This window comes from Centroberyx gerrardi, chromosome 6, assembly GCF_048128805.1.
Source record: "Centroberyx gerrardi isolate f3 chromosome 6, fCenGer3.hap1.cur.20231027, whole genome shotgun sequence".
Taxonomy (NCBI): domain Eukaryota; kingdom Metazoa; phylum Chordata; class Actinopteri; order Beryciformes; family Berycidae; genus Centroberyx; species Centroberyx gerrardi.
This window is the reverse complement of record NC_136002.1, coordinates 12,580,480-12,608,351: the sequence shown is the minus strand read 5'-3', so window position 1 is coordinate 12,608,351 and position 27,872 is coordinate 12,580,480. Positions and strand designations below refer to the sequence as shown.

Here is a 27,872-nt window from a genome sequence, read left to right as displayed (position 1 = left end):
GGATAGCCTACGATACAAATTTCACAGCGCTGCTTTGATGTATATTTAATATCCTACAGGAATATTATGGGGATTTCACAGTGATTCACAGGAGATTCTAAAATACCATAAAGTATGATAGGGTGACTATAGAATCAGCTACAGAACAGCAGCCAAGGAGCTGGTAGGGAGTCAAAGTCTTACTCAAGGACAAGGCGGATAGCTGCCAAAATGGAGACTTGAACTGGTCTGGTTGAAGGGCGCTCTCCCTGCTCACTACCCTGCCCACCATGCCCAGTCTTACATGAACAGGACAGTAAACTAATTCTAGAAACCAAAAATACATGCGAGGGCATTAGGTGGGTCTTTTGTTATTGGCAGGGCAAAGGCGCAGGATTTCAGGCCCCCACTTTGAACCTTATCTGTGCACATGCCTGCACACAACGCAATACTGCAGGCAGATCAGTTAACACTGGTGATGGGCCTTCAGCCTCGACACGCCTGTTTTACGCACAAAACAATTCCATGGCGTGGAAACATAAAAATACATTTTATTGAGTTAATTGGTGTTGGATTGGCAGTGGAGCCTGTGGGTGCCATAAACAGCGATGAAAGCCTGGCTGTATAATTATTGTCATTATGGCCAGTGATTTTGTCTCTTTCATGTGAATCACAGTAGGCGAATCTCTGGATTTTATACAAGTATGTAGAGTGTGCGGTCTAGGTTGCATCTGATGACAGACAGCACCCTGAGTGACCTGAGAATGTTTGCTTTTTATGACTAAAGTTCCAGATATGTTTACCTCCCAACGCCCATCGCAGGTGGATATGTTGCCTGCCTTATCTTGTGAGTCAGTGGCACAGGTTGTGCTGTTGCTAAGCTTTCACATCAAAACTGGTTCTGTTTGTGTCTCGCACCACCTTAGAGCTGTCTTTTTTATGACTGATTTTTTTCACGTGATAGTCAGATGACTCGCAATGAAAGGAGTCCACGGCCCACATGAAATAGCCACATGAATGGCAGGAAAATCCTGCCACTGCTAACACTAAATGAATGGTAGTCATGTTTTTTTTTTCTGACTCAGTTTTTTCCTCTTTTTTTTGTTTCCAACAGTCACAGACAGAATGCAACACATGGAAATTGGTCTGAGGTAGCACCCAACAAGAACATAGACTGTGTGCAAAGGGATCTAAGAGTGCTGAGCTGAAACCACTTTAACCTCTTTGAGTCATAGTGACATTGATATAGAAACACACAGAGAGACAGGGCTAAGCAGAAAAAAAAAAAAAAAGAACATGCTCGCGGCGTACACACTTGTCCCAAGCCTGTTGATTCCCATCCAAACCATACATTTTTAGGTCATAATTTAATCAAATCCAAACATCTATTTTGCATTTATTATCTTAGCCTATCACAGTGTTAACCATGACTGCATCTACAAGGTAAGAATTAACGACTTTCAAATGCTAACAGGCATTAAGAGAGACGGGTAGCTGCAGCCCGTATGAACCCAGATGGCCCTGATGTAACTACAACCCTGTGACCTGACCAGCAGTCACAGATCAGCACTCTTTAAAAAAAAACCAAAAAAAAAACTCCTAACTCCAAGCTGTCACTGCTGATTGAAAATAGTTGATTGATCCCCTCTCACAATGGATTTTTAACAATTTTTACAATGTGGACGTTTGTGTTTGGTTCCAGACCGATGATATATTCCGCGGATGACAGCGTCAGCTGTCATTTGCAATAAAGAATGGCACAATTGAAAATACAAGGTTGTCGCAGGGCACCAACGGTATGCAAACACACCCAGAGGTATTTAGAGTTAGTGTGCGACTAAAATAGTTGAAATGGCTTTGTCTAAGGGTCATGAAACGTGCTGTTCTCTTTGGAGACATTGTCCATTGTCAGTTACAGCGCATAAAAAACAGGAAACATTGAAGAGGAACATGGTTTTTGGGAGGCAGTGACATTACGCAAACAGACCCAGAGGTACACGAGTTGGTGTGTGGCAAAAACAGGTGAGATGTTTTAGTCCAAGTGTCGTGGAAGTCTCTCTGCTTACGAGAGACAATGTCATGTGTTACTTGCAGCACTAATTAAAAAAAGGGCAAACTTGAAAATGTCAGGTTATTGCAGGCGCTGAGGTGATGTAACCAGGCCCAGGGGTGTTGGAGGTAATGTGTGACTAAAACGGTTGACTGGGATGTTAATGGTCCAAAGTGCTGTAGGGGACACTCTGCGGTGGCGCTGGTCCATTACCAGGTTCCCTTCCCTTCCTCCGCTATAAAGTGGCACCAGGAATTTCTCACATCTATTCAGCGTCCATCTATTCAACCTCCCCTCAACACCGCTCGGGATCACCGAGAGGCCTCTCCCTCTCCCCCTCCCTCTCTCTCTCTCTCTCTCTCTCTCTCTCTCCACCCCCCCAACCCCACCCCCCTCCCTGTCTCACTCTCTGTCTCTGACTCTCTGTCTCTGTTTTGGCCTGTCTGCCTCTTTCTTTATAACACACACCCTCCCCCCTCTTTCTCTCTCACTCTCTCTCTCTCTCTCTCTCTCTCTCTCTCTCACACACACACACACACACACAGAGACACACGCAGGCACACACACGCCAGTCTTTGTGATCTAACCAGTCAGGTTACCTGTTAATTTGTCTCTGTATGTGACCTGAAATAACTAGCAGAGCTATGATGAAAGCATGCTATTATAATTGCACTGGTTGGAAGCCAAATATATCTGCTGTGTCTATGTGTTTGTATGTGTGTGAGATTGGGTTGGAATATATGCAGATACATGTGTGTGTGTGTGTGCGTGTGTGTGTGTGTGTGTGTGTGTGTGTGTGTTGGCTGCACACATACCAGTGCATCAGATAACAGAGGACACCTCGTCATTAACTTTTTTTTTTACACAGCTAGCTATGTGCCCTTGTACATTTTTACAATTGAGTCACATGTAGTAGCATGTGCATTACGTATACTTTTGGGATGCGGGCTGGAAGCCAGGGATCCAGTGGAGGATAAACACACTGAACCTCTCACCTTTGCATTTGTGACATGGAGTTTATCTTTTAGCTTGATATAAACATTTAGGATTCAAAGAATACATTGCAACAACTAGCATCAGATTTCTAGCTGCATTAAAACAGGATCTTTTAAAATAACTACTTCTGTTTATATATTGGTAGTTTTTCACTCTATGCTGATCGCTGACTATTTTACTCACCTCTTTCTTAACCAATATGTCACTGTGTATAATGCATGTTACCTTTTACTAGGAGTTTGCAGGCTTCTAACCATACATTAACCTTTAGAGGGAACTGTCTCAGTGTCACATCCAATCTGTCTGAGTGGACCCCTAAAGGTGAGAATGACCTACTCACACACAGGTTCAAAGCATGGTATCAGGAAACTCCGCTGCTATGGCAACATAACAGGAATGTGTGTGTGTGTGTGTGTGTGTGTGTGTGTGTGTGTGTATGTGTGTGTGCCCTGGTGGTCTCTTTGATGATCAATTCCAAGAGCCTGGCATTAGTGTATGTTTGAGGTTCAAGGAGAGAGAGAAAAAAGGAAAGGGAAGAAAGAAAGAGGAGGGACGGGGGCCGGGGAGGGGGAGAGAGGAGAGGTTGAGGGTCAGCTAAACAAAAGGCTCTTTGGCCGTGGTTCCCCGGGTCAGGGCTTAGAGGGCAGGAAGTAGCGCAACAATATCCGGCACTTCAGGTAGGACCCCCACCCCCCACCCACCCAACTTCTCTCTCTCTCACACACACAGGTCACCCAGTGTGCCTTGACAATGTAAGTTGATCAAAGGCAAGCTCTGGCTCTTGGGGGGCCCACTATAGGAGATTAACATAGGAGTGTGTGTGTGTGTGTGTGTGTGTGTGTGTGTGTGTGTGTGTGTGTGCTGTGGGTCAGGAGGTCTTGTGTGATTTCCCCAAAGCCTGCCATCTTTCAAAGTCTCTCCAGTATTCCCACCACAAATAATTTGCAGTCTTAACAATTATTTAGTTGGCATGGTACTAGTGCCAGTTGTTGCTGAATTTGTTTGATAGTGTATAATTGACAAGTAGCTTGCAATCATTATGATTAGGCCTACAGATTGCCACACAAACACTGTTTGCATTACAATAAATATGTACAGACATTGCTGTTGTTTTTGATATTGTTTGCATTTAGTTGTGAGTCTATCTGACAAGGGGAATGGCACCAAAATCATCTCTGTGAATCCGATAGATAGCTCTGTCCAGTGTGCATACTAACGCTTTAGCATTCAATATGTTAGGACAAGCATTATCCTAAAAGTGAGAAAATGCGAACTTGTAGCAGGATGGTTAATTAATTTTAACAGCATTTAAATGCGTCTAAACCTGCCATGCTTGTTAAGGGGGTTAGTAAAATAGATTAAAAAAAGAATGCACTGTTTGGAACTACTTTCAGTGGTGGAAGATTTCTCTTCCCCCGAAACGTTGAGCGTACCTTGCTTTGTTTACACCGAAAGTGAGCGAAGTTAGCCAGTTGATTTGTGCTGTTGATTTTCATTGAATTTCAGTAATAATGAAGATTGAGATTTTGTTTTTTTTAGAAGTTATGAATCTACAGCCCATAGAATAAAAAACAATACCAACTTTGGATTACTAAAAGGTTTATTTTCAGACTTTCAGGATATCGCTAGTCACCTACGATGTATGCTTGTATGCTAAAGCGCTACATGCTTGTGTTAGCATACGGACCGGACAGGGCTATCTACTGGAGACACAGGTGAGGTGATTTTGGTGCCAATCCTTACGTCACCTATTGGGTAAGTTGACCAATGGGCTTTGTGGTTGCTATTGTTTATGAGGATGATGTTGTGTTTTGGGATACAGCTGCAACCTTTACAATTACAGGTTGACAGCACAGCCTTTTTTGTATGGACTGAGTTAGCTGCTGTTGTAGTAATAGAGGTAATAGATCATGTGCGGCATGCAGTTGACAGATTCACAGTAATCCTTGTGATTCTAGGTTGTCAGGACACTTGAGATGTGGCTCTCGTTGATGTTTTCTGTTATCATTTAGGTGGCAGATAGGTATTTGGCAGTCCTTATAATTCCAGCTTGCCATATATTCTTCAGTAGAGCCATGGCTGTTTTTGTAGTAGGAGTTAGTTTTGTTTTCTCTGTTATTACACAGATGACACACCAGGTCCAGGTCGCCAGCACATATTTTAGTCAGGTCATGGCTGTTGTTGTTGTTGTTGTTGTTGTTGTTGTTGTTGGCGGTGGATAGTACAACGAGTGGTAAGGAGTCCGGGCAGGTTTGACTTTTATTTTGTTTGCTTCATCATCTCAGATTTGAATAGAAGTGACGCTCCAGAGAGCGCCGCCTTACACGCCTCACTGGAGAGAGGGAGAGGAGACACCGAGGAGAGAAAGAAGAGTAAAAAGAAAAACAGAAACAGGGAGGGGAGAGAAAAGGACAAAGATGAGGGACGACTGTCTAGATCTGTAACATCAATAAGAATATATGTTTTATGAATTTATGGTGAAAGAGAAAGGGAGCTTTAATTTTTCAGAGAGAGGTGACAGTATGACAGAGAGAGAAGAGAGAGAGAGAAAGAGAGAGAGTGACAACTTCCGGAGAAATTTCTCTTTCTGACTCGAAGACACAGAGAGTGCAGTGTGCTCTGCAGCAGGGAGATAACGGCAATGAGGGAGAATGAGAGAAGGGGGGGGGGGGGGGGAGAGAGGGAAGAAAAGAGAGGAGAGAGGAGGGGAGGGGGGCAGTGCAGGTGGACATGAGCCAACATGTCGCTGGGGGCAGAAACTGTGGCTGTGCAGGAGAGGAGAGGAGAGGAGAGGAGAGGAGAGGAGAGGAGGAATTTTAATGACCCTGCAGAAACCAGCCCAGCAGGTCTGGAGGGGTGGAATGCCACAGATACCTCCCTCCTCCTCCTCCTCCTCCTCCTCCTCCTCCTCCTTCTCCTCCTCCTCTTCTTCACTTTAGAGAGAAGGCTTCACCACCACCCGTAACACCCCCACCCTTGTTTTCCTAAATATCGGTGTCACTATATTCTCACACTAGGATCATTTACAGGCATTTCAACTAGTATGTTCCTATTCCTACACAGGCGTTTTGAAGTAGGTTAAGACTGATTGAAAAACAACAACAACAACAGCGATAACCACAATAACAATAACAGTAACAATATTAATAATGAGAAAAATTATTACTATTATTATTATTAGTAGTAGTAGTAGTAGTAGTAATAGTAGTAGTAGTAGTATTTGCCAATACACCGTTACATCAGCCCCTGTGTAGATTATTATTGTATGGTGTATTATTGTTATTGATTTGTATAGGGTGAATACTTTCCCAGCAGTGTTTGTGTGTTTTCCCTGTGCTTTTGTGTGTTTTGTAGAAGCCTAGAAGCCGGTCTCCTTTCTGGTATGAGAGAATGGTTGGTTAATGATTTCCTTAAGTTTCTGTTTACTGTGAGCAAGTTCAGTCTGAAGCCTACTTGTTTTTCTCTGCCTTTCCCTTACCCTGTTCAGCTGAGATCCCAAGCTTAACTTTGACCTGTGTGTGTGTGTGTGTGTGTGTGTGTGTTTGTTCCTGTCATGCTCTCAGAGTGGAGGGCTCTGCTACTTTCCTTTCTCAATCAGACTGACTCACTCAACAGTGTTACAACAGTAAATTAGTTTCTGGGAAGGGAGGGTAGCTGTGGTTTTCATTCTCTGTTTGCCCCGTTTTGGTTGTAGGTAGTATCAGTGAACCTGGTCATATTTTGGTCCTCTATTCTTTTATAAGCGGTGACTAAGCATTGTCCTCATTGCAAATGTGTTTAGTTAAATATAAATACAATTAAAATTTCAAATGTTATCTAGCAGTGGTGTGACACTTCTTGTTGTGATCACTGCTGAATTAATAAAGATAAAACATTAGATTTGGGTCTATATTGCCTTTCATATGCCATCACTGATTTGCAAGCAACAGCTTGAACAAAGCTGGACTATTTTAAAATTTAACTCGAACAGGCTGACAACTCCTTTGCACATCACCCACTGAATCATATCCCCTCTCATGCTAAGGTTACAGGAACACTACCAGAATAGCATATTGCTCTGACCCTTGCACTGTATAATTAGTTGCTTCCTATTTGGTGAGCTTGGAATTGAAGCTTATTCTCCAGTTACACTCCGGCATCAGCTAAACAGGAAAAAATAAATATCAATATCTTTATAAACAGTAAGTATGCTGAGTTTGACGACATCGTGACTGACCTCCCTCTAAGTTAAGTAAAGTTTAGTATGGAGTAAGTACGTATACCAGTTCTTTGACTGAAGTCAGCCATTGTGTGTGTGTGTATAAGATACTGTTACGCCTGTTGACCAGGGAATGAACTTGGCCGAGGGGTAACGTCATTGCCATGGCGACCAACACCCTGGCCTGCAGGTTTTAGCCCACAGGAAATTGAGGTCCCAGGAAATAGAGAGGAGGACATAAAAGATCTCTTTCTGTTCAGGGTTTGGGAATGGTTGCCTTGTTGTCCATATAAATGTTGTGAATGGCACACAGGGATTCTGAAAGTCCCTTTTTAAGATGTTATCAGCCACAGATGACTCATTACCTGATTGTAATCAGTCGCTCGAATATTCAAATTGAGTCATATACTCTGACTACTTTTGGTTAGCTTTGGGACTTCATTCCAGTTTACAAAGGGGAATTTGAATGTCACTGTCACTATAATCTTACCAACCATTATTTCAAGACGTGCAACATTATATGATAACGTGTTTTTTCCCCTCAAACATGTTTATGATTTTTTCCAGAAGCATCTCGAATCTGATTGGTATTGTTTTAACAATAACTAAGTGATTACATTTACAAGTTTGGTAATCTGACTGTAATCCTACCACATGTAATTTATTACTGCCTAACGCTTTGGCACGAAATGGCCCAATCTCACGCCCACGCGCTGACCACTTAAATAGATGTCTCATAAATCTCCCTCTTTCTCATTAGTTCTCCGTGTCTCTCCATGCCTCTTGTGTTTCCTCTCTCTCTCTCTCTTTTTCCTTTTTTCTCTCGCACCCTCCCTCCTTCTCTCTCCTACCCTCTCCTCTCCTCTCTCCCTCTCCTGCTGATCTGTGATACTTCTCCTCCTTTCTTCTACTAATCCCGTCATATTATGTTTCCTTGTCCTCCTCCCTCACTGTCCATCCATCACTCCATATGACAGGTATACAAAGACATCTGAGGAATGGAAAGAAGCGGAGAGAAAGAGAGAGAGAGAGAGAGAGAGAGAGCTGGAGGGTGGACAGCCAGTGTTTAGATATCAGGTATATTGACTGAAGGAGTGGTGGGGGCAGATGGAGAGGTAGAGGGAGGGAGGGAGGGACAGAGAGGGACAAAGAAAGAATGACAGTCCACCATTTCCTGACTGGAAAAACAGAATGGTAGCCTACACACGCACACACACACACACACACACGCACACACACACACACACACACACACACACACAGATACAGCAATGTTGACAGGAAAACAGCTTGTTGCCAGGACAGAGTATTCATTTATTGCTTCCCCTCTGTCTCTGTGCATGCACCATAGGGCACTGACACGCTCTTTCACACACACACACACACGCACACACACGCACACACCAAGCATTGTTCTGTACATTGTTCTGTATGTGTTGGTGCTTGCATGGCAACCACAGCGGTTATGCAATGAAGGGGTAATAAGTGTCAGGGATGAGCTGTGAGTAATGGAGCTCAAGTAGGGAAAAGGCTTGTGTGCGTTCGTGCATGTGTGTGTTTTTTATGCATGTGTGTTTGTGTGGTTACGAGGATATGTTTGCGTGTGTGTTGTTGGACAACTAACTCACTGGGATACAGAAGGCGAACTTTATCCCCTGTATGTTTCTCCACAGGATGTACATGGTGTACAACAGTTGCTTTTGTGTTGGAAGAGGTTTTGAAACGGAGTCAATCACCTCATTTCCTGGCAAAAGAGCAGAGAGTGGCACAGAGGAGAGGAGGGGAGGGGAGAGGAGAGGCAGAGAAAATCAGCCTAGTCTCACACACAAAAAAAACAAATAAAAGTGGGCAGCAGGGTGATGAGAAGGGAGTCGTCCTTGAACTGGAAGAGCAGGGTTCAAGACCCTGCGTCAACAAGCAGCCTCCCTGCTGAAGTGTCCTTGAGCAAGTCGCTGAATCCCTACCAGCTGTTGTGTAGCTGAGCCTGACCTCTGACCTCCATGTGGAAGTGGGGCAAGAGAAAAGAGAATTTCCCTAGAGCGGTCAATGAACTATCACATTATTCTTATAATTACTGAACCTTAAAATCGTTTATGCAGAAATATGAATAAATACCAGACTATAGCTCCACCTCCTGGCCTGTCACTGTCACAGCAGCATCCGTGCGGGAGTGAGGGAAAAGGAATTGGTTGTGTCAAAAAGGTTTGAGTGAGGTTTGAGTGACTCAGTTCCTGCTAAGTCAGGAGCAATAGCCAGTTCCTGTTAAATCAGGAGTAATAGCTTTGTCTCTGTCTCACACACGCACACATTGACACGCACACCACACAACACACACTGCCCTACATACTGTAGTCTAAACATGTGGGTATGTGCCTATTCAGTGTTCCAAGAAATTATACACAGTCCTAATCTGGACCAGTTGGATTGTTTGTAACGGTTAGAACTTCCACACATATGGAAGTGTGTGTGTGTGGACCCCCAAACCACACACACCCCCACCCAAACACGCACATGCACACACATGGATTAAAAAGGAGTAAAATGGTGAAAAAGAGAGAGAGACATATACACGGAGAGACAGTAACGGACACAATGAGACAGAGGAGACAAACAAGACAGAGAGAGACAGAAAGACAGAGGCAGACAGAGAGAGTATGAAGCAGACAGGCAGAGAGAGAGAGAGTGAAAGAGGGAGAGAGGGGGGGGAGAGAAACAAAAATACAGAGAGGAGTGGGAGGTGACAGAGCAGTAGGGAGGAGGTGGTAATATGGAAAATGTGTTGTTTGCTACCGGCTCTGTACAACACTTAAGTCAGAGAGATCGCATGATTCACTAGTTAGAGGACTGCTGACCCATCTGGAACACAGCTGCAGATGTGTGTGTGTGTGTGTGTGTGTCTAGATGTATGTATACGTGCACATATCTGTCTCTGTACTATGTACATGTGGGAGATAAAGCCAACCATGTGAGAGTGTAAAAACTTCTCTTGAGAACCAAGGTTTTATTCCACCCCACCTTCCTGCACAAGCGCGCTCATCCAGAAACACACACACACACACACACAGAGACACACACACACACTGTCTGTCGACTCGGCTGGCCCGCGGCCCCGGATCTCACCACCAGCCCAGCTGTCATCCCAGGAATTTCCGGGAATGTCCCAGAATGTCCCGGGAACGTCCGGGAGAGGGCCAGGAAACCCTCTCCTCCTGATCAATTTATAAGGAGCGCAGAAGAAGTCTAATGGACAGTTTGCTCTCTCTGTCTCTCTCTCTCTCTCTCTCTCTCTCTCTCTTTATTATCTCTTCTCATCTTCACACACTCAATCACACACACACCTTTCCCCTCGTCTCTCTGAATACCTCCATCATTCCTCTGTAAATGGCTCTCTTATGCCTGGCACTACATCACTTATTCTTGCACACACATTCACATGCACTGGCTCAGACACAGATAGAAACACACACACACACACCAACACACATCTTTCACAGCAAACGTTCCACTATTAATAAGTGTTTTTTTCAGTGACAGTTATTTTGACTTGACAAGACTCATAGAGCTGATGTGGCTCTGCAAGTGTTAAAAACATCACAAGTGTCAAATGAACTCGATGGGTGTTTTTACACTCTTACAGTTAAGTTACACTGATTCTGCTGTGTTGTTTTCTTTTGAGAGATAACTTCTGCTTTATTTAGGCGTAAAGAAAAGAGAGAAGAGCCCAAATCCACATATTCCACACATGCACACACTCAAACATGCCATCGTTATCCTGATAACGTTCACTAAATCCACCCTCGCTCACAAAGAACCTCACTCACACACACACACACACACACTCAAACACACACACACACACAGACAGACACATAAATAGACACACAGTCACAGTCAAACACGCCATTGTTATCCTGGTAATGCTCCCCAGTGCGTGTCAGCGAGGCTGTGTGAGTGTCTGCTTTACTGGTGTCAGAGCCGTCTATCCTTCACGCCAGCGGCTTCATGACCTACTGCCTAGCGTGCCTCTGTCTGCATGCATGTGTGTGTGTGTGTGTGTGTGTGTCTGGAGGCTCCCGGACTGCCAGCTGTACGATCAGCATGCCCAGGGAGAGCCTCGCCTCGCAGGAGAGAGAAGACCGAGAGGGGCCACGACCCCCTGCTTTCCACGCTAGCGCTTCCATGTTAACACGAGCCGTGCACGCATGTGTGTGTGTGCATGTGTGTGAAAGAGAGGATGAGAGGGAGAGTGAGCCTGGATATGTCTGTCTGTGTGTGTGTGTGTGAGAGAGAGAGAGAGAGAGTGAGAGAGAGGCACAGGGGATTCAATACAACAGAGGGGGAGGGCAGAGGTGACTTGGAGGGCTTTCACATTTCATTAGAACAGCAGTTCACACATAGGGCACACACACACACACGCACACACTTCCATCCCGCCTCTTCCCCTCCTCATTTAGCATCCGATAACACGTATATTCCCCTCTTCCTACACGCTCACATGCAAACACGGACACCCCTCTGCTCACAAGACCCCTGCTTGGCTTGCCTCGACCACCGCTGGTGCACAGACACACACTCACGCGTTCTCACTCACATGCAAATCTGTGAGGCGCTCACATGGAATTGGACATCAAGCAACTCCGATTCGCACATGCACCTTGAACATATGATCAAAGTGGCACGCACACCAGCAAACAAAGTACTTCCATATTTACATTCTTACATGCATACATGAATACAGAGCCGCATGCAAATATGTTTTTGATTATCATGCCATCAATGGGCTTGGCACACATTGTTGACATTCCATCTTGACACACACATAAGCTATAGATGGTGTTTAGCATGCAACACACACACACGTACACACGCACACACACACATATGCAGTGCATGCCAGTTGCATGTCAAAGGATCAGGCTGTTATTTGCAGGGAATGCCTTTGATCTCGTATTGCTTATTCTATTGACAACAGACAGAGATACAGACAGACTGATGAACAGCCAGACACAGAGTTGAGCAAAAGGGCACTAACCACCATGCGTTTCAGCCCGTTGCTATTCTTTTTTTCAACATCCCTAAAAAATAAAAACCAGACAGCAGGGAAAAGAAAAGAAAAGAAGAGAGAAAGAAAAGAAAAGAAAAGACAAGAAAATATCCTTCTAAATAATGGGTTTCTTATACTTGGATCATTTTACGTTGAACTCAACTGACTGCTTAGCAAGAAGGATGCAAATTGGCTGTGACAAAAGTCAGGTCTTATCAAAGGACCGAGACTTTGATTGACTGAACCTAGAGAAGTGAAGTATGGACTCATAATTTCAGAACTTACTTTTTTGGTGTGAAGGATTGGTGTGTTGATATTAATACTTTGACTTATTAACTTATTTATAGCCTACTTTGATGGGGCTCATGTTGATTCATCCTGTTACTGTAGTGTATTTTTAAATTATGCTAATCACGAAGGCCTGTGTGATTATTTGTAAGCCCCACATGCCGTTTGTTTGATCATGACGCACATGGGTACTTTGTAGTTGATGCAGAATCGTACATATTATACATAATTTAAATGTTTTCATGACATAGTCAGTCAGCCAACAGAGCTGAAATAATATCCCAGCTAGAAGAGCAGGGTTATGATATTGATAGCTCATGGCTCACAGCTGCCTTTACTCCAATTTACTATTGACCTGCCTCTCTGCCAGATAGATAGATAGAAAGACAGCCAGACCTTTGGTTGTTTAGGCAGGGAGTGATGGAGAGATGCCATATCTGGTTTCCAGTGGCTGAGTCATTAACCATTAGATTTTGTTGGGCTTCTCTCCGAAATGATATAAAAAGAAATGATGCTATAAATTTATTAGTCAATTATTTCAAAAATAAAGATGAATATATCCTTCGTAACATATTTTTTGTAAGGAAAGACCTTAAGATGACTCATAACTTTACCAGTAAACCATCATGTAGTTTAATGGGAAACTTATGATATTCACCTAATGACAACTTTGATTTTGTTGGATATCTTCAAATCTCTTCTTTGATTTAAAATGGAGCATTTTTCATGTGAGCCAGGCCAGGCTGTGTCAATTGCATTCTAAATACTATACCTGTTCAGGTATAGGTAGAGTTTAAAGGATAAACAGCTTAGTCCACGGATGGTTAAGGGTCAAAGGGATTTTGAAGAAGTCTACAGTATCTGACTGAAAGCCAACTGGAGTCCTATCTGTCCATCCACAAAGCACTTGTATGAGCATTTCTGTTGCTGACATGCTGTGAGCGACTGCATAGTGAAACAGTTTGGAAGCTGTTTGGAGGGTGCTCCATGTGGTTTTTCAGAGACACAGCTTTAGGCTACATTGCCGTGCACTGCTAAATGCTGACATTTTATATATTAGTGGGTTGCAGCTGTTGCAGCTGAGATAAGTGTTACAAGAGAAACAGGATGGGTATTTGACTGAAATGGGTATGACAAAAACTACATTAAACTGTCCGGAGGCAGTGACTAGAACTAGGAAAAAAATTTAAATGCATTTTACATGACTAAAATGTGACTAAGACTAACAAACAGTTCAGTCAAAAGACGAAACCTATAACAACATCTGAAATTGGTGCTAAATTAACTCAGCTCGATAGTAGAGCCAGACAGGCACCCAGATTGCACCACCAGCCCTACAGCCTTTCATCCTGGTTTATATATAGACTAGGTCAGACATATATCTAAGAAGAATTCCTATTATCTCACATATGTTTTCCAACCGCACCATCTGATGGCCCATGCTCCCCATATGGCGCTTTGCACTAAAACGCAGCACACAAAACACACAAAGTATGTTCACAGAGGCATGTGTTTGTATATACACACGTGCAGGATGTATGCACCACAGCTACGGATATGGAAATGTTGTCAGACCAGGAACATGAGGTCGAATACATATACACACACAAACACCTCCGTCCCACCACGTCCCCTCCTCGTTTAGCATACAATTCACTAACGTACATTTTTTGGACCTTTTCAGCTAACTGGCATTTAATCTCACAATCCCTTTTACCCTCACTTGTGAATAAAACCCTGAGATACCTGGACTCTAGTTGGGGCAGCTATTCATTCACCTGAATAGGACAGGTCACCTTTTTTCCAGGGGAGAACCATGGATTCAAATTTGGAAATGCTGTTCCACATTACAACCGTGTCACATTCGCGCTGATGCACACAGTCCGATGCGACCAAAAGGACAACATCATCTGCAAACAATAGAGACGCCACTCTAATGTCACTAAACGGGACACTTTCCAGACCTCGGCTGCATCTTGTTACCCTATCCATGAATATTATTAACAGGAGCCCGACTTTGAAAGAGCTTGAATTAATGCCAAGAATGTGAACACAGCTCTCCCTCCAAGTGTATAAGGACCGGCCCGGGCGCCCCACATTCCCGCAGCACCTCCCACCGGATACCTCTGGGAATACAGTCAAAGGCCTTTTCCAAATCCACAAAACATGTGTTAACAGGATTAGCAAAACTCCCATGACTCCTCCATTATCTGTGAGATGGTAAAAAGCTGTCCACTGCTCCACGACCAGGTCGGAGTCCACATTGTTCTTCCTTAATCTGAGGCTAAACCGTTGGATGGATTCTCCTTTCCAGTACCTTGGCGTTGGCTTTCCCAGGGAGGCTGAGTGGTGTGATCCCAGAATTGGCCTGCTGGTACCTCTGTGCTGAATCAAGAGTACCCCGTGCCAACCAGGCCTGGAAGCCCTCCCTTTTTCAGCTTGACAGTCCCCCTTATCACTCCTGAGGGGGACTAGCAGGTTCTTGGGTCGTAGCCATGACAAACACCGACCACCTTTTGGCCACAGCTCCTAGCAGCTGCTTCCATGAGGTTTGGAACAGGATTCATTCTGACTCCATGTTCCCAACCTTCGGGACAGAGGAGAAGGTTGGTCAGAGGTGAGAGTTGAACTTATTCCAAACAGTCTTCCACAAGGCGTTCCCAGCGCATCCTCACTGCATGTTTGTGTTTACCATGTCTGGAGCCTCTCCTGTGATCTGATCCAGCTCACTGCCAGATGGTGATCCGTTGACAGCTCAGCCCCTCTCTTCACCCGAATGTCCAGAACATGAGGCCTCCGGTCCGATGAAACAACTACAGAGTCAATCAATAACCTTTGGCCCAAGGTGCTCTGGTTTGTTTTATATGAAATTGTTGTAAAGCCCTTTGTGACAAAATGGTTTTGTAGCAGGTTGTACCCCTGACCCCCTGAGATTTTCTTTGTGATACTTTATTGATCTCTCTCTTCCACTTGCTGGAGGTCAGAGGTCAGGGTCAGCTACAGTACAGCGCCCCTGGAGCTGATGTGGATTCAGTGGCTAGCTCAAGGACACTTCAGCAGGACGGGGGCTGAAGTCAATCCAGGTCAAGGACAGTCTCAATTATCACACCAACCTGTAAGAGCTGGGTGAGCTGAAGTTTGCTGGATCTCATTGATGTAATGTTAACGCTGTGTTACTGAAAATGTCTTTTGTTTGCTGGTTTGCCTGTTCTTCCATCGTTACTATAAACATCTTCAAAGAAGGAATGTCTCTCACATCATTTTAGAGAGAGAGAGAGAGAGAGAGAGAGAGAGAGAGGGGAAGTGGATTCTTATGTTTGTGCTGTGCCCAACACTCCCAGCATCTTTGTTTATGCCTCTCCTCTGCTCTTTTCACACGGAATTGATGAGCTGGACACACATATTAAACACATTGCTTTTGGCAGGCACAGGAGCACACACACACACACACACACACACACACACACACACACAGACACACACACAGACACACACATTAAAACACACTTGATGCTCCAAACCCCACAGTGACCTTTCAGATGCAGATGGAACAGCAAGCTTCCCTCCGCTGCCAAAATGTCAACATCTTCTGCTCTCTCTCTGCTTCTTAGACAAGCCAAGTTGGCAGCAGGTTAGCCTTCATGTCTCTGCACATTGGCTAAACACTCACACACAGACACACACACACACACTCAAACTCATACGCACAAAATGTCCTATGCAATGCGTTCTCATTAAGTTTGTTCAAGGATAGAAATTCCCATGTATGTCATTCAACAGCAAGCAGCTTTGCAAATAGACCACCAGGCCATGGTGCACTTTGTATTTAAACATCAAAACAGAGAGGTACAATCTTATCCATTTGTTTCTTTATCAGTACACTCTGAAATCTAGGGTTTATTGTGCAGTTAGGAGTGAAGGAATGGAATCACGTGAGCATTTGTTTTGGGACAGATCACTGAACGGAGGGTCACCATAACTCTGCCAGGGGAAGCCGAGCCTGTGTCATCACACCCTGGTTAGTTAGGGATCTAACCGCCTGGGTCTAGCTGACCTGATAAGCAGTGCCTATCTGACCACAGCAAGACCTCCTCACACCGTCATTGTTATCATCAGCTGGGAAACACACACACTGCAAAAAATGTTCACCTTTACAAGTCATTTAGTCCCATATTCAGTCTTAAAATCCTATTTTTCTTAAAACTAGTGAATGAATCTGCCTATAGGCTTATATAATTCCACTTGTTTACAAGGCAACTTGTTTCCTCTTGTTTCAGGAATTTTCTAGAAACAGATGTCAATATCTTGAGTACATGAAGTTCACGTAGTGCGAACAGCTGCGCATCAGGCACTTCTGGGTTCTTTTTGACCGCTAACTTGAAATTTGACGTCTATTCTGGAGCAAAATTACAAAAGTTGTTGTATTTTGGAGTGCAAACCCAGGTTTTAGAGGGGAAACAGATTTGGATTCTTTTGGTTTCCCTCAAGAAAGTCAGAGCAAGCAATAAAACAAAGAGGCCTGGGTGAAAAAATTAAAGCAAGAAGAGCAATAAAGTGCTGCTGCTGGCCTGATAAGTTCACTGAAGAGGCTGATTCATGTTGGAATTGGGAAAGACTGGCAGCCATCAAATCATCACTGTGTTTGCAAAGGACACTGTTGTCACAAGTAAGTAGATAATTTACTTATTTTTCTCACAGAGGAACTTAGTTGCATTAGCTAGGCTATGTCTGCTTTAGCCATTCTATCAGTGTTAATTTAGCAAGCTAACATCAAATCTTTTTGTGCCATGTTCACGTTAGTTACCATGTGCCACCTAACTTCATTTATATAGCTGACTAATGTATTCATATCTAGGTTAGATTAAGTGGCATTCAGCTTGCTAACATTTTTGTCAGTTTGACTAAAGTTTCAGTCCAGAATAGAATCGATTTCAAGTTAGTGGTCAAAAGGAACCCGGAAGTGCCTGATGCTTCGTTGTTTACACTACATGAATTTCATGTATAAGGCAGATCACACATCATGAAAATGACACTTGATTCAAGAAAATTCTTCAAACAAGCTGGTTTGCATTGGAAAATGGAGAAATTATCTCACCCCATTGGCAGACTTTATCAACTGTTTTTATCAAATCAGACTCAATACTAGATTTTTTATTAAAACTGATATTTTTACAGTGCAGGCTCTCACAGGTGTATCAGCAGTGCAGATACGTGTGGGTGTGTGTGTGCATGTTTGTAGTAATGGTAGGTGGTAGCCTGGTTTATTTGAAAGTTCAAAATACACATAGAACACATTCACATGCATGAGCAATATGTTAATAAAAAGAACTGTGCAGTACATCATATTTATAATGATTGAGGATAAAAAGAAATCAACAACTTATTTCCACTGTGGACCTCTGAGTATGTGAGTGTGTGTGTGTGTGTGTGTGTGTGTGTGTGTGTGTGTGTGTGTGTGTGTGTGTGTGTGTGGGCACGCGTAGACTTCTCACTTGCACATTTGCCCAACAAGGATGAGTGCTGAAGAGATCAAAGTTTAGGTTCAGTCTCTGGGGTCTCTCCCTCCCTCTGTCTCTCTCTCTCTCAAACACACACACACACACACACACACATATGCTTGCATGCGTGTTTACATGCACACATGCGCACAACCACGAGGGAGAAGAAACTATTTACGGAGAAAGTGGGCAGAAAGTGTAAACACATGTCTGGCATCCTTTGAAAAGACAAATATTTCACTCCTTTTCCTCCCTTCATCTCTCCTAGGGACCAAACCCCCTAGCTCCCCCCACCCCGCCCCAACACCCCCCCCCCCCCCCCACCCCCACCCTCCACCCTCCACCCCCGCTCCCACCATCTCACGTTTTCCTCCGTGCCTTTGCGCTGAAGGGGAAAATAAATCAGAGGACAAAGAGGAGATAGGAGAGGAGAGGCACACGCAACCATTTGAGCAAACGTCTGCATGCGAGAGGGAGAGATCGGGGGGTGTGGTGGGGTTTGCGTGGGTGGGAGGAAGAATAGAGGGATGACAAAAGCGAGGGATGACAGGAGCGATGTCATCAGGCCCTGTAACACTGGCACGGCGCCTGCACTGCCATCACGCAGGTGCTTCTATCTGTCTACCTCTCCTGTCTCCATCCCTCTCTCTCCCTGCTAGTTAGTGTGCTGTTGTCGCGTCGGATCTCATCGTTCCTGCGCGACAGATCGCAGGACTGACAGGTGAGGATGATCTACGGATAGTGGAAGTGAAGTGAAAACCAGCACTGTTCCGTCCTCCTTTCTCTTCCCCCATGGTGTTCAGTTTGTTTCATTTTTCCATCTATCCCTCCATCTGTCTGTTGGTCCATCCATCTAGCCAGACAGTTGTCCATCATAACATAACATAACATAACATAACATAACATAACATAACATAACATAACATAACATAACATAACACAAGAAAATATAACATAACATTACATATGAAAACATAAGAAAACATAACATAACGTAAGAAAACAAGAAAACACAAGAAAACATAAGAAAATAAGACAACATAACATAACATAACATAACATAACATAACATAAGTAACCCACAGAACCAATTACATAAACTGCACAGTACAATAGTATAGAATGGCGCATACCTTTTGAATGGCAACTGTGACATGCCGTCTTTGAACAGTTTGAAAACACTTTAATAGTTCAGTTCAGTTACTTCTTGTGAGCTCTGTTATGGTTTTATGATTTATGATTGACCATAAACTTCTGCTTACTTTCATATTTTTGCAAATGTCCATGTCAAGCATATTCTCACACTTTTGTTGTAAAAAGGACTTTAATTGCATTTGATCTGATTAAAAAATAATCTTATTTTCTGATATAAAAGTGAATGAAAGAAGAGACTTGTGGGGGAGTAGCTTGCACACCGCAGCATTCCACTGGGCTTGTAGTCATGAGCTCCAGCATTAGTTCCTTTTCAACTCCAGTTAGGAGAATTAGGCTGTGTTGTGGATTGCTCCCTTTCCTTGGAACAGTCTCAAAAGGAAATTGAGAAGAAACCAAAGGTCTTAAGGAAGAGGAAAAAACACATAAACCTTTAATACTCAACGGTGCCCTGTCTGAACAAACTAACTTACTACCTAACATAATAAGTGAAGGAGGTAGCAAGCCTGGTGTGTGAAAGATACAGACTGCACATTGTAAAAGTTATATTTTTACAGCACATGAAATAATGGATTAACACATTTAGTTCCCCTGTTAGCCATCAGAAGACAGAGGATTGTGTGTTACAACATGCCTATTCAGTCCTAATTCACACCATTTATGAAAGAATGTTAGAGAGAAAGCAGGACAGGGGACTTCCATAATAACTAACACTACAGAAAAAGATGTAGTTCTTTCATGCTTATCAAATTCAGTCATAGTAGAAGATAGTTAGTCAGTTACTCATTTAAATAAATGTCACACTGGACTCTTATCTGCATACGTGCCTCGTTCATCTTTCATGATTTTGTGGTCTCTGTGAGTCTATCTGTGCCACACACAGAAGGACGTCTCCTTGTGTGTGTGTGTGTGTGTGTGTTCACGCATATATGTGCAGCTGTATGCATTTGTGCTTGTGTATATGGGCTTAGAAGTCATACATTTCGTTAAAGTTACAGTAACATAAAGAAATAAAAAATGAATTATTAAATTACAGTAAATTACAGTAAAAGTTGGTATGTGCTGAGAGGAGACATGTTGATCTAAGTGCCTTGGAAAGCCCATGGCACAATATTGCTATTTTTACACAGTATCATTACCACACTCACACACACACACACACACACACAGTGTGGTGGCATGCAGATGTAAGAGATGTCGGGCCCCTGCAGCTTGGCTTTGGGCTGGTGAGAGAAGATAACTCAAAATGAATTTGTCATTGTGATAGGTGATCTGTCATACAAACTCCTTAGGGTGCGATCAGAGAGAGCTAAAACACACCAGCACAGCCAGGCAAACTGCCCCGGAGGAGTTCAGTGTGTGTGTTTGTGTGTGTGTGTGTGTGTGTGTGTGTGTGTGTGTGTGTCGCTATTCCGTGTTGGCTGTGGCTGGTCAGTGTGTATGTTTGCCCCTGTGGTTATGTCTGTGGTGAGAGAGAGAGAGAGAGAGAGAGAGAGAGAGAGAGAGAGAGAGAGAGATCACCAACCTCGCCTGGCATTGTGTTGGCAGGCCTTTTGGCATTACTCCCTCCCTCCCTCTCCTCTGCTTTGCTTCCTTCCTGCACCCCTGAAGTGCATGTTTAATCCCTAAGCTCCATCCCCATTTAAAGACAGCGACATCACGCAAACCTGCCTGTCTGCATTGCAGTCTAACACACACACACACAAACACACATGCACCCACAAATACACAGACACACACACACGCACACAGAGAAAAACAGAGAGCCGCCCAGCAGGGGGTTAAGCGCTGCACTGGCAGCAGCAGCAGGCCGAGTGTCAGTCTGGTTTTCCGCTGTCCTAAAATGTCTCCAGCGGCCGGCATGTGATGGCCTTGGATGGACAAGATAAGAAAGAGAAGGGACTTTTGCAGACATGCTCATCCACATAATGGCTTATGCACTCTCTAAGACATCTGTCGCTCACACACTAACACACACACACACACATACACACACACTCATACACTCACACACACCATATATGGCATGTTTGTCAGAAGAAAACAACACAATATGCAGGACGGTGATCTTAAATAGATCTTGAATATAGGCCTATGCACATTTTAGACTTTTCTGGTGAAAAAATACCTATTAGAAACCAGGTGTTGCTCAGCAAAGTTACTCTGCAGCAGTCATGTTCACTTACCTGTAAGTGAAGCAAAGTGAAGACTGAGGTGTTGCTTGTTGGACACAAGGAGGTTCTATATTGGACACTGTTTTCCATGGCATCTTTACTTCCTTGATTTGATGTATTTCCTGTTGAAACAGGATGTTGGGGCGGGACATAACACAGCAAGGGATCATTCAAAAGTCTAAACCAATGGAACATCAGTCAGGGAGAGAAAGGCAGTTTTATTTAATTGGAGGGGCGGATTGTTAAAAAATCTGTGATGGTTTTATTGGTTGGAATTTACATTTACGCCTCCTGGCGCAGCATGAGGTCACCATGAAAGATACTCTGTTTTCCAGGAAGAAAAAGTAACAGGAGTTTCAGAGAGATATTGTTCTCCCTCCTGGCTCCGCAGTGGAGGAATGACCTTCCCACTCCAGTCAGAACAATCGAGTAACGCATGTCACTCTCCCTATTGAATGATTTCCCCCTCTCTAGTCACTCTAATTCCTCTCTAAAAATCCCTTATATCGCTCCCTTTATCTCTTATTCTATGTTACTTTTCCTTGCACTTTGTTCTTACACGATCACTCTCGGGTCACAGGATTATTGTAAGGGCACTAAGGCCCTGACCTTACTGTTGGTTGCAGCTTCTTCTACTGTTGCACTCACTGCAAGTCCCTTGGGGGAAATGTGCATCAGCTGAATAACTAAATTGCAAATGTACGTGTAGATATTGACCTCTAGTGGGCAAAATGTATATTCTGCAAACACCCTAACACTGCCAAGTGCTGCACAGTAGGTGACAGTGTACAACATTTATATCTCAGCTCCTCCTCCACTGACCATCACCAGAATAAGACTCTTCATCTGACAGCTTCTGATCCACAAGCCTGTATTTCATTAAATGGCAAAGAGTGCTTTGAGTAGATAAGCATTTGATATGAAGGTTCCTATGGGGAAGGTGGAGGGGAGAAGCATTATTTTTTTTTTTAAAAGGCATTGGATAGGACATAGGAGAAGGAATGCATTGAATGGAGAGGCAAGCAATAATTTTCTATTTAGCCTAAAATTAAAATCAAAGTAAAACAAAAAATTATGTTGGTAACAGAAGTGATGAATTTAAATCCATGAATGATTCTGCTAAAAGGGAGCTGCTTGGAGTTTCAGGCTTTTCTTTGAAAACTCTGTTAGTAGATCATAAGAAGCAGCTTAAGAAATGTGTATATTTTCTAGCAGAAACACAAATGTATCCAAGGATTTAGTATTATAAGAGTAGTTCTTTGAAAACTTTGCTAGCAGATTATAACAAGCTGCTTAATGTAGTAAAGAAAGTTTGCTAGCAGAAACAAAAATGTACCCATGGATAAAACCTCCTTGACTTTGCATTACAAGAGTAGTGACTTTGGCTTCCTGTGGAGGGCGGCAGTGCACTTAACGCGTCTAGTCTGCCACAAAGTGAGAGAAGAAGAAGAAGAAAGCGCTGGTGTATTTCCGGGATTATGCTGACGCGTCGTTAGCTTCACCATCCTCGGTGTACTCCTACGTGTCAGTCTTCTTTAGTCCAGTACAGAGCAGCAGACAGGCCGGTTTGAAAACCATGGCACCCAAAGGCAGCAACAAGCAGCAGTCGGAGGAAGACCTTCTCCTCCAGGACTTCAGCAGAAACCTCTCGGCGAAGTCGACCGCTCTCTTCTACGGCAATGCCCTCATCGTTTCTGCCATTCCCATCTGTGAGTACACATTCATGGCAAAAGGTTAGCTCCTGCTAACTGTCTTAGCCAATGTTAGCTAGCTAGCACTGATTCATTGGAGGCGTAGGGAAAAATGACTAAAAGTTGTTGCTAGCTTGTCAGGGTGCCTACTAGAATGAACTTGAGCACCACAAACTGTTTCTAAGACATAAGAGAACATTAAATTATAAAGGAGAGGGACTGTGTGACATGCTAACTTCAGTTAGTAACTGCTAACCCAGATGTCAAGTATAGCGAAGTTACTACAAGTAGCGTAGATAACCTGATAGCAATGGTAATCAGCAGTAAAGTTAAATTGTAGTTGTTGTGATTTTGATTCATTCATTAGAAAGGCAAAATAGACATTAGAGTCAAACAGATAACACCTCTATCTTCAGTTCAGTTTAAGCTAAGTGGATGTTAGTGCAGCAGAGTAACTCTACTGCACTTAGCCTGCAGCCCCATGACGTGGCCTGGATGGCTACAGGCTACTATAGAAAACCTGATATAGGTATTTGATTTAATAGGTATTTGACCAGCATAGTGTGCACATCACAAACTTAAGCTCTATTTTAATTCTCCTGCATAGTCAAATCTTAATCTTGCGTTCGTTTGATAAACACGCCACAGTCAAAGTTACAAGTGTATGTGTGTGTGTGTGTGTGTTTCCAGGGCTGTTCTGGAGGATTTGGCACATGGACCTGGTCCAGTCTGCGGTTCTGTATGCTGTGATGACTCTGGTCAGCACCTACCTAGTGGCCTTCGCCTACAAGAACGTCAAGTTCGTCCTGAAACACAAGTAAGACACTTAAGTCACACTTTTTAAGGCACAAGTAAATTGTACTAGAAAAGTGACTTGTGTAAACTTGTCCTCTTTTGCATACACTCAGGACAAGTAGAAACGTTTTAAAGATGGACACATATACACACACACTGACAGACAGACAGACAGATAGCAAGGTGAACTATGACCTATGTGCTGAAGTATTGTCATTTATTGATTTTGATTTGAATCTTAAGACAAATGAGAAGGAGCATGGTCTTAGAACAGGCTATAGATAAGTTTCTCCATCTGCAAGTTTTACAGCTCTGGAAAAGAATAAGTTCTTTTAGCCATTCATGTTTCAATTCCCTGAATATTACTCTGATTTGGAGTGCAACAGTACAACTTTCTCAGCGCTGATACAGATTATGCTTGAATAGTCACTGCATCCATTACTTTCACTGAAAAAATATTGACTCAGATTATTATGGACAAGATTCATTGAGATATGATCCCTTTTTTCATTATCTAACATCCATCTGTGTGAATGGCTGAAAATCAAATTGCTTTGCTTTGATTTCTAACATGTTACACGTGACTCTTGCTGCCTGATTTTAGTATTTTGTAAACTTTCTGTTACTGATACCCTATTTTAGCAGGGTAATAGCCCAATTTCCGATTATTGTACTATTGTCAGTACATCCCATACCTCTGTTGGGTAACCAGAGACTATTTGAGGGGAAATGAAGGGGATTACACCCCCTGGTTGGCAAAAAAGAACGAAGTACATCTTTCTTATCAACAGTTAATTTTAGTGGAAAAGTTTTCTTGCCCACTACTCCCTTTACTAAATTTTAGGGATGCCGCGATCGATCGGCCAGCAATCGGAATCGGCCGATATTCAGGATAAATATGAGATTGGAGAATTCCGATAATGCTTTATAGTCGCCGATTGCAAAAACCGATCGATGACGCAAAACACGTGAGCCATTTCCCTTCTTGAACTTCTTGAATTCATATTTCTTTAGGCTACATGTTAATTAAAAACACAAATCTTCATGGACGGTCCGTCACGCCCGCTACTTCCCCTCATTTAATTCTCTGCTTATTTAATGCATCAATTCATCGCATGCCATGTGCGTTTGTTTACATAATGGTCTGCACTCTGCACCGCTGTCCGCGTCGTACTGGACGACGGTCGAGACCCTAACAGCGGAGAGGCAACTGAAAAGTTTCATTTCTCTCTCTCTTAAGAACATTCACTTATACAAAAACAAAGACTGAAACGGATATATATCTTCAGAGTGTGTCTCCATTTATTTAACTCGACTCAACAACACAGGCAAGTGGCAACAGTCTGAGTCTTGTGCTTCGGTTATCTCACTAAATCATGTTGCGCCACCTAGAACGCACATGGTTTTGTTTACATAATGATCAAGTAAATATTGAGGTAGAAAAAAAGAAAATGTGGATACTTTTTAACCAGGACTCAATTTGATGGATGAAATGTATGTAAAATGGAAACTGACCTATAATACTGCTATACCAGCTGCTATAACAAAACAAAAAAACTATCTATGGCTGATCGGTATCGGCAGATATGGCTCATAGACGATTGGCAATCGGCGTCAAAAAACGTTATCAGGGCATCCCTACTAAATTTGAAGAAATCACCCACTGGCTCTTAATATTTATGACCTTCCTCTCTTGATCATCCAGAGTGGCTCAGAAACGTGAGGACGCCGTTTCCAAGGAGGTAACCAGGAAGCTGTCTGAGGCCGACAACCGCAAGATGTCCCGCAAGGAGAAGGATGAGAGGTGAGACACACGGTCGTCTTGGAAACCCATACCTTAATAGTTTTTATCCAATTGGACATTTGCTGCGTGGGTTCGGTGTTCAACTCCTACATGGAACACCCGTGGCACAGGAGGGAGAAAGTGTCCACTAACGGCATATGTTGCAAATAGCCTTCTCAGTGACTTCCAGAGTTTGACAGAATACCTCTCGCCAGTGGCCTCTATTAATTCTTTGTCAACATCTTGGTGAAAAGGAACATATTAGCAGACTACGAGGCCATCATTTGCCATCTTCTAAAACAGTCTCTCTTAAACTGTTGGTACTCTTAAACAGCACATGGCAGACATATCAGTCCTGCTGTCAATTTGTAGATAGTTTCTCAAATTTAAGTTCCAGGCAGAAGATGTTTGAGCCTCTTCTTTAACAATTCTGTCTTCCTCAATTCATGGAATAAAATAAATGTCTATCTTCCACCTCAAGGGTCCTATGGAATTGGAAGTAGTTCAAAAAGCATTAGACTATTAATTTGTTATATCATGCACAATTGCAATGTATATGAGATCCTGTTGTCCTCTGCACCAGTTCCATCAAGACAAATTCTGTTCAGTGCTTGTACATGGCCATTAAAGTGACTGTGATCCTGCATTCTCTCTCCCTGTCTTGGTCCAGGATCCTGTGGAAGAAGAATGAAGTCGCTGACTATGAAGCCACCACCTTCTCCATCTTCTACAACAACACTCTCTTCCTGGTCCTCGTTATCATCGCTTCCTTCTTCCTGCTCAAGAACTTCAACCCCACTGTGTATCCTTTTTAACCATACATATCATCATCAGCAGTAATACATGTAGGACCGGTTCACTGACAGTTTATAGTGTGTTCACATATTGGGCAGCGGACACATGTTTTGCAAAACCAAGCAGACAAGATGGGAGAGAAAGACCTGGGTCTTTTGGTAATTTCACTTCAACTTATCTGGATTCCCCTCCATAGAATGGCATGTCTCTTGGTTATTTACTTTTGCTCTTAAGTGATACTGTATTATTAATAATTACATGCTCATCCTTATGCTGTATCTGTCTTCAAATGGCATGAGTGCAGTTCAGTTTGATGAAAAGGTGGGCGTTTTTTTGTATTGATAGGTTGTGTGAGTGTGTGTTAAGCACATCAATTGTAGCATCTCTGTGGTGATGCACAGAGGGCAAATTGCTCTTATTCAGCAAGAGAAATGGTGCACATGGACATTTTTCACACCTATGCCCTTAAAATCAGTTCTCAACAAGAGGGATACAATTAATGTGAGCCTTGCCTTCCAGTACTCTCCTGGTGATGTGTGTTTTTGCCTTAACTGATTGTCTTCCAGCAACTACATCCTGTCCATCAGTGCCTCCTCAGGACTCATCGCTCTGCTGTCCACCGGCTCCAAGTAAAGAATGGCAGGAAGAAAAGGAAAGAAGGAGGAGGATCAAGGGTTTTTGTGTCAGGGAAGGGAGGGAGTGCTGGGGAGGGAGGGATGGATGAAGGGACAGGGTTAAGCAAGGGTATATATTGTTTTTCATTAAAATGAGGGATGGGATGGGGTTGGGGTGGGTTTGAAATACCACATTTCAACTTCATGAAATTCATGATCAAATATCTGATATCTGGAGGGTCTTCCTCCAGGTCTGTCTGTCTGTCCGTTTTTGTACCAATAAAAGTGACCAGGTATGATCTTTTGTGTGTGTACATGGCAAATAGAAAAAAATACTAGTAGTATTCATATGGTTTGTTTTACTGGAATTTGCTATATAGGACAAGAATTAAGTGAAACTTTAGAGAATCACAAAGACTTATTTGATAGTCAAATTAGTAACCTTTTCTGTGATAAATAACCTATTGACACCTTTCAAAAGTATAAAGTAGGTTTTGGGGAAACATCTTGAACAAAGATGAAACACAAACTTGTCTGTTGGCATTATGCATTTATTTAATCACGCCTTCATATAGACTATTTACAGAAAAATTACTGTTCAGAACAGGAGAGGACATATGGATATAGATACACTGATGGTTTGCATGTCACAACTTAAAAAGGAATAAAAAGAAAAACCCAGCGTCTTTTCTACCTACAACTTTACATATTGTAGAAAACAACACTTAGTGTTGTTTTGTAGAATAGATTACAGTAGTTTACACTTAGAATAGTATAGAAATAATATAAATAATTTAGGTGATCTAGGCTGGATT

The 27,872-nt window shown here is 43.0% G+C and overlaps 1 protein-coding gene across 1 annotated transcript; it reads left to right on the top strand.

The window, feature by feature from the left end:
* Positions 1-22,879: 22,879 nt before the first annotated feature.
* On the top strand, positions 22,880-27,356 carry ssr3 (signal sequence receptor, gamma). The gene is made up of 5 exons (XM_071898927.2): positions 22,880-23,088; positions 23,761-23,887; positions 25,571-25,669; positions 26,319-26,450; positions 27,010-27,356. Exons 1-5 carry the CDS (start codon positions 22,956-22,958, stop codon positions 27,074-27,076), a joined length of 558 nt encoding a protein of 185 aa, XP_071755028.1. The 5' UTR covers positions 22,880-22,955; the 3' UTR covers positions 27,077-27,356.
* The last annotated feature ends 516 nt before the right edge of the window (positions 27,357-27,872 follow it).

Bases quoted from the DNA above. Each gene is read 5' to 3' on its own strand.
- ssr3 (XM_071898927.2), top strand. From the start codon at position 22,956: ATGGCACCCAAAGGCAGCAACAAGCAGCAGTCGGAGGAAGACCTTCTC. The intron at 23,888-25,570 runs GTAAGACACTTA...TTGATCATCCAG, and splicing joins AAGTTCGTCCTGAAACACAA to AGTGGCTCAGAAACGTGAGG. The intron at 25,670-26,318 runs GTGAGACACACG...GTCTTGGTCCAG, and splicing joins CGCAAGGAGAAGGATGAGAG to GATCCTGTGGAAGAAGAATG.